Source organism: Electrophorus electricus, chromosome 2, assembly GCF_041902795.1.
Source record: "Electrophorus electricus isolate QZ-2024a chromosome 2, ASM4190279v1, whole genome shotgun sequence".
In the NCBI taxonomy this organism is placed as follows: domain Eukaryota; kingdom Metazoa; phylum Chordata; class Actinopteri; order Gymnotiformes; family Gymnotidae; genus Electrophorus; species Electrophorus electricus.
Genome location: NC_137498.1, coordinates 38175116 through 38180628, shown reverse-complemented (window position 1 = coordinate 38180628; position 5513 = coordinate 38175116). Strand labels below are relative to the sequence as shown.

The following is a 5513-nucleotide window of genomic DNA, read 5'->3' as shown; positions in this document are numbered from 1 at the left end:
GCACACAAACACACACGCCACTCACACGAGAGTCAGTCTAAACATTCAGCAAAACAAACACACATATACACACTTAACTACCCACATCTAGTACCCCAATCATCCACCCCTGCGCTGCTTGGTTGACCCACTCTTCAGTCCTCACAGACACAGAGTCCCACCACAGCTTGAAACACACACACATACACAAACCCCAACCCATCCAAGCAGACGCACACACACACACCCACAGACATTCCTTACATGAGCATACACACCCTTTTTGAAATACAAAGTTGGAGAGAAAAAAAAATACAGCCAAACAAACAACATGACAACCAGAAACATTCATTCTTTCGTGCATTGAAGAACCTCACTTCCAATGTCCAGAATATGTTACTCTTTGATGTTCTGCCAGACATTTTAATTGCTTTTCTGAGGGTAAAATATAGTGGTATTTTGTTATACTGTAATCACAGTCAGTGCACACGTCATGCATCACTTATGTTGTTTGAGAAAAAAATAGTACACATTCTAAGGTCTTTAAATGCATGAACAATATCCACTGTGAACAAGTGAATGTATGTTCCATAGTTATGTGAGTAGGATAATGCACTATATCTTGTTGTCTATCTTAATAGCACATACCATGACTTTACAGAGGCTTTACAGAGGCTTTCTGTAATAAAATGCTATACACGAGAACTTAAGTGTTCTGTACATCTCCTTTGTCTAGTATGCAGTTAATATTGTTATAGATAATTACTAGCTTAGACTCTGATTGCACCTAAAGCCCCTGGTACCAAAGCATACGTGCATAATTGTATCCATATTTTTCCATTTGGCAATAAATGTGCAGAGTAATAATCTTTGAGATTGTATGTGCGCACACTTGCATGTTCATGTGCCTACATGTTTGTGTGTGCATTTGGATATGTCTGCACGAGTATATACATGTAATTCTGGGAGTCACACAGTGTGGATCACCCAAATTACAGTGGTTAGTCTGAGAGCTGTAGGCAGATGCAATGAGAAGGCATACAGCATGCCCAGTTTCCTCTGAGTGGTGTAGGAGCTCAGCCAGCACCCACTGTATTTTCCCTTTGTGGCCGCCACTTGCACCAATTCCATGACCCCCTCTGGACAGGGGTAGAGAAAACACAAACTGCCACCCTGCTCACATTGTACCCAAAGGAATCTTCCAGATAACTGTTATTCAGTCTGTGCTGTGGGCACAGTCATTATCTAGTGTCTTTCCCAGGTCTTTTTTTACTTCCCCAGAGAAAAGTACACAACACAAAGCATGAATTTTGAAAAGGCACTTGTGTATTTATGGAATTTCCTCAAGCACTTCCATGTCCAATGGATAACATATGAACATTCAAGTAAACTTGTGTGCAAATGACAAAGATAACAAATAAACAACAAACCAAACTAAAAAGATAGTATAGATGATAGAAAAAATGTTTATACTGATGTATTAAGGCAGTCCATTCTTATCAGTTTGTCTTACAGATGGTGTTATATGTAGAATATGATAGACATGGTATTCAGCCTTTTCTTCCAAAGTATATATTTGTTCCAGCTTGTTTTCAGCAAGTGTGTGGAAAAACAGTTGTTTTTGAGTTTTAATGGTTATATCATTGGATCATTCTTCTTATTCTTTGTTTCTTTTATTTGTATTTGTATTGTTTATTTTTAGTTACCATCTGAACTTACCATCTGATGAAATTCTAAACATATTATCATCTTTAATTCCTGTGTAACAACATGGGAAGCTGTGTGTCTGGAGCATATGTTCATATTATTGTGTGCGAAACATTTTGTAATGTCTATAACCAAAAGAAATATTAATCATGAATGCCTCATTTTGATGGCCAAGCAAGACCTCTGTTCTGTTAGTCCAAAATCAAAAATGAATCAAAATGCTCCAATCTCTGTTACCCAAGTCTTACTGGAGCCACTCATGCCCCTTAGCCGTGGGGCTGGAGACCCCAGAGCAGTGAAGGGCCTGAAGGAAACCAGAGGATGGCTGGTGGAGGAGGATGAAGTGGAGGCGGAGAGAGATGAGGGGGAGGAGGAGCTAGTAGGAGGTGCCTGTGCAGAGTGTAGAGGTGAGGGAATGTTAGGGCCCTCTGAGGAGGCTTCTGGCAGTCTCTGAGGGTGGGAGGAGACAGAGGGCAACCTCCGCACTGAAGATAGGGTGGGGCTTAACAGTGCCCCCTGGCGGCCCAGGGGTGCCACTTGCAGGGCTGGAGAGGGGTAGGCTAGAAGGGCAGCAGCGTGAGGAGCCAGATTTCGGCGGCTCACAGAGGGGAATGGGGAAGTGGAGGCTGGGCTAGAGGAGGTGCTGAGCTGGGGGAAAGAGCCCCACAGCCATGGAGGGAAGGGCAGGGTAGCTGGGCTCTGGTGGAGAGGGTCCAGCTCACAGGCACAGTGACTTAGGTGGGACACCAAGCGTGCACCAATAGGGTCTGAAGACTCTGCACCCTCCAGTGAACTGAGGTACCTTACCACCTCCCCCACACACTCCCGAAAACCCAACGTTCTGTAGTCCACTGCCAGTGCGCGAGCATCAAAGTAACCTTAGAGGGAAATAACATCACAAATTCAAAATGTCCTTGACCAATTGATTAAATTAAATAGCCAATGTATTGCAGAAATTAGGTAAACAGGAAATACAGTAGAAATATGTCCATCCACCCACCTTTTCCCCCTATGGCATGTAACAGTTTGAGATGATCCACTGTCATTTGAAGAATCTCTGCCTTCTCCAATTTAGATGAGCCCTGACCAGGAGAAGTGAAGATCTATTTTCATACTTTTTTTACTGATAGGATTTGATACATACAATTGACTGAGCAAGGAACTGATCACATGTCCAGCAGTATTAGAGATTCAGCCATACAAGATTTAGCCATTTTCAAAGTACTGCACACCAACTGTCTAACCTGTTTCTCAAAGGCACTGGGAACAAGTCTCCTAAGCTCTGACAGACTGTGGTTGATCCTGTCTCTACGCCTCTTCTCAATGATCTAAAGAGAGCAGAGATTATTTGGATATAAAGATACAAATCTTTGCTCATTGCATTATGTATCTTTTAGTTTAATTGAGCCAGAAGCTTTGTGAACAAATGCTAAAAAAGGGGAAATATATAAATGAACAAAATGAATGAGAATGACAGACTCACCCCTCTTCTCTTTTTACGAGCTAAAATCTGTGAGGTAGTCCCTGGGGACATGGATCCAGTAACAGGGCTGAAACAGGGAGATATATATATATATATATATATATATATATATATATATATATAGAGAGAGAGAGAGAGAGAGAGAGAGAGAGAGACAGAGAGAGAGAGAGAGAAAGAGAGCCAGATGAAACCTTTGATGTCATTGCATATTGTTGTCATTATTTTACTTAATATAATGCAGAGACACAGTTGCACATCATCAAACTCAATCTAATTTAACTTTGAGAACAACTAGACACAGGAGCGCCTGGCAAAGAGAAAAAAATGGATTATTTTGGTTTAACGCATTTCAGGACATTCGTTTCACTTGGCTGACATGCCATGCTTCTTGCATCTCAGAAAAGTGCACTTTTTGAAGCCAAATAGACACAATGATTCCATATCTGTAGGGCATACTTGAGCAGCAGGACTTTTGCGTTCTTGGTAACTTACACATATTTACTCACATCTAAAGTCTAATACGCAGTCAGGGACTTGCCCAGCATGCTGAGGTTTGAATTGTAAACTAAAACATAATGGTACGTTGTGAGGCCAGAGCTGATATTTATTACTTTAGACACAAATTTCTTGCAGAGTTCTAAACTCTTCCACAGCTGTGCATAATTCTCACATGTAATCTTAAAGTTTTAAAACCTAAAGTGTTAAAGCTGGTGTGTAGATAACGTATTTATGAAAAATGAGATGCCTAACAAAAAAAGTAATACTGATGAATGAAAGATAAGGACAGTGAAAGATCAGGACAGAAGTGATGAGGGATGGTGGTGCTTAGAGATCTCTGGAAGATCACACACCTTCGATTCCTTTCAACAGGAAGAAATAACCAAAGTGAATGAGGTAAGAGTGGGAGTGTCTATCAGCAGTCTCTCTGACTGTTGCCATGTGGGTGAACATGATCCTCAGCTCTGTACCTGCTTCCACAGCAACCAGCAGGAGTCCACGCTGGGAGGACAGCTCACACTGAAGCACTGACTTGGCAGCAGTCATCAGTACCAGGAAACACACTGAAATCTCAAGTTCTTGGCCAAATCTAGAAACTGCACTAAGTATTTAAGAGTCGTTGGATGTATTTTGCATTGACAGAAGAGGTGTGTCAGCTCCAGTCTCAGCTCATTGTAATGCAATATACAAATGGAGAATCTATGTGAGTCTAACTCTAGCATGGTACACTGTAGTTCTGCAACATTCAGCTGCTTGTCACATTTTAAGATATTATAAACATGCCCTCACCCAAGGAGATTCTAACTGGAAATTAAGTAGATCGAATTGCATAACTAATCTGGAATAACTACTCTTCCTGGCAAAGGGGATTTATATACTACATAGTTTAATTAAACAGACCCAAATTATCCTCCTCTGATAACCCTTTACAGTCTAAAGCTGGGATAAATAAAGACTGCACATAAATGCTCCAACTTTCACTCTTCAAGCTATACATGCAAATTTGGTGACTTCCGCATTACATTCGACTGCCTCCTCAGTGCCCTTCCTAGGCAGTGCACTCTGGGGAGGGGTCAGTGGTGTTAAACAGGGAAATATGCAGGTCCAGGTGCACATGATCTTAGTCCTCACCAGTAACTGTCCTCTTGTCCAACATCGATCAGCTCATCTGTGTCTGAATCTGGAGAGCTGTAATCATGTGGTCTCTTCATGGCTATGTAGTCCTTCTCCTGAGATGATCCAGATGAAACGGTGAATGAATGACAATTAACAACAGCAGATGATCCTGTGGAGAAAGATTTGGTGGTGATGGGTTCTTCTTCTACCATCCACAAACAACTGAAAGTAAACCAGGCAGTGTTCAGTGCCCGCACGCCTTTCTCTCTCTCTGTCTTTCTCCCTCCCACCACAATAAAAGTGTGCTTGGGGACCCTTTATTAGTGCTCTCTCCTGCTCTTTCAATTTGGTCCTAGTTCGTCTTCTTCAGTGGACCCCCAGTGTTCTGCGACTTGCCAAGTCACATTCCCTTGGTCCTTTTTGTATAGTGGCACCACGCTCTCTCTCTCTCTCTCTCTCTCTCTCTCTCTCTCTCTCTCTCTCTCTCTCTCTCTCTCTCTCCCTCTCTGTCATGCACTTTGGCAGTATTGCCAGTTTTGGCTTTCCCTTGGTATTACCCTCTTCTCCACCCCCTGTTGAGCCCTCCCCTTCTCTCTCTTTCTCCTTTCAATTAGCTTCTTCTGTCTTCTGCCTCATCTTCTATTTTTCCCTCTCATGCAATTCATGCAAATTCTCGCCCTCACACTCCCTCTCTCTCTCACTCTCTCTCATACTCTTTTTAAGTAGCCTC

At 42.2% G+C, this 5513-nt stretch overlaps 1 protein-coding gene across 1 annotated transcript; it reads right to left on the bottom strand.

The window, feature by feature from the left end:
* Positions 1–1283: 1283 nt before the first annotated feature.
* On the bottom strand, positions 1284–5239 carry heyl (hes related family bHLH transcription factor with YRPW motif like). Its single transcript, XM_027006371.3, has 5 exons — positions 4799–5239; positions 3170–3236; positions 2931–3014; positions 2687–2768; positions 1284–2564 (listed from the first exon to the last, which is right to left on the bottom strand). Exons 1-5 carry the CDS (start codon positions 4993–4995, stop codon positions 1900–1902), a joined length of 1095 nt encoding a protein of 364 aa, XP_026862172.2. The 5' UTR covers positions 4996–5239; the 3' UTR covers positions 1284–1899.
* Between the last annotated feature and the right edge of the window lie 274 nt (positions 5240–5513).

Bases quoted from the DNA above. Each gene is read 5' to 3' on its own strand.
- heyl (XM_027006371.3), bottom strand. From the start codon at position 4,995: ATGGTAGAAGAAGAACCCATCACCACCAAATCTTTCTCCACAGGATCA. The intron at 3,015-3,169 runs GTGAGTCTGTCA...TGCTCTCTTTAG, and splicing joins CTCGTAAAAAGAGAAGAGGG to ATCATTGAGAAGAGGCGTAG. The intron at 2,769-2,930 runs GTTAGACAGTTG...TCTCCTGGTCAG, and splicing joins CCAGTGCCTTTGAGAAACAG to GGCTCATCTAAATTGGAGAA.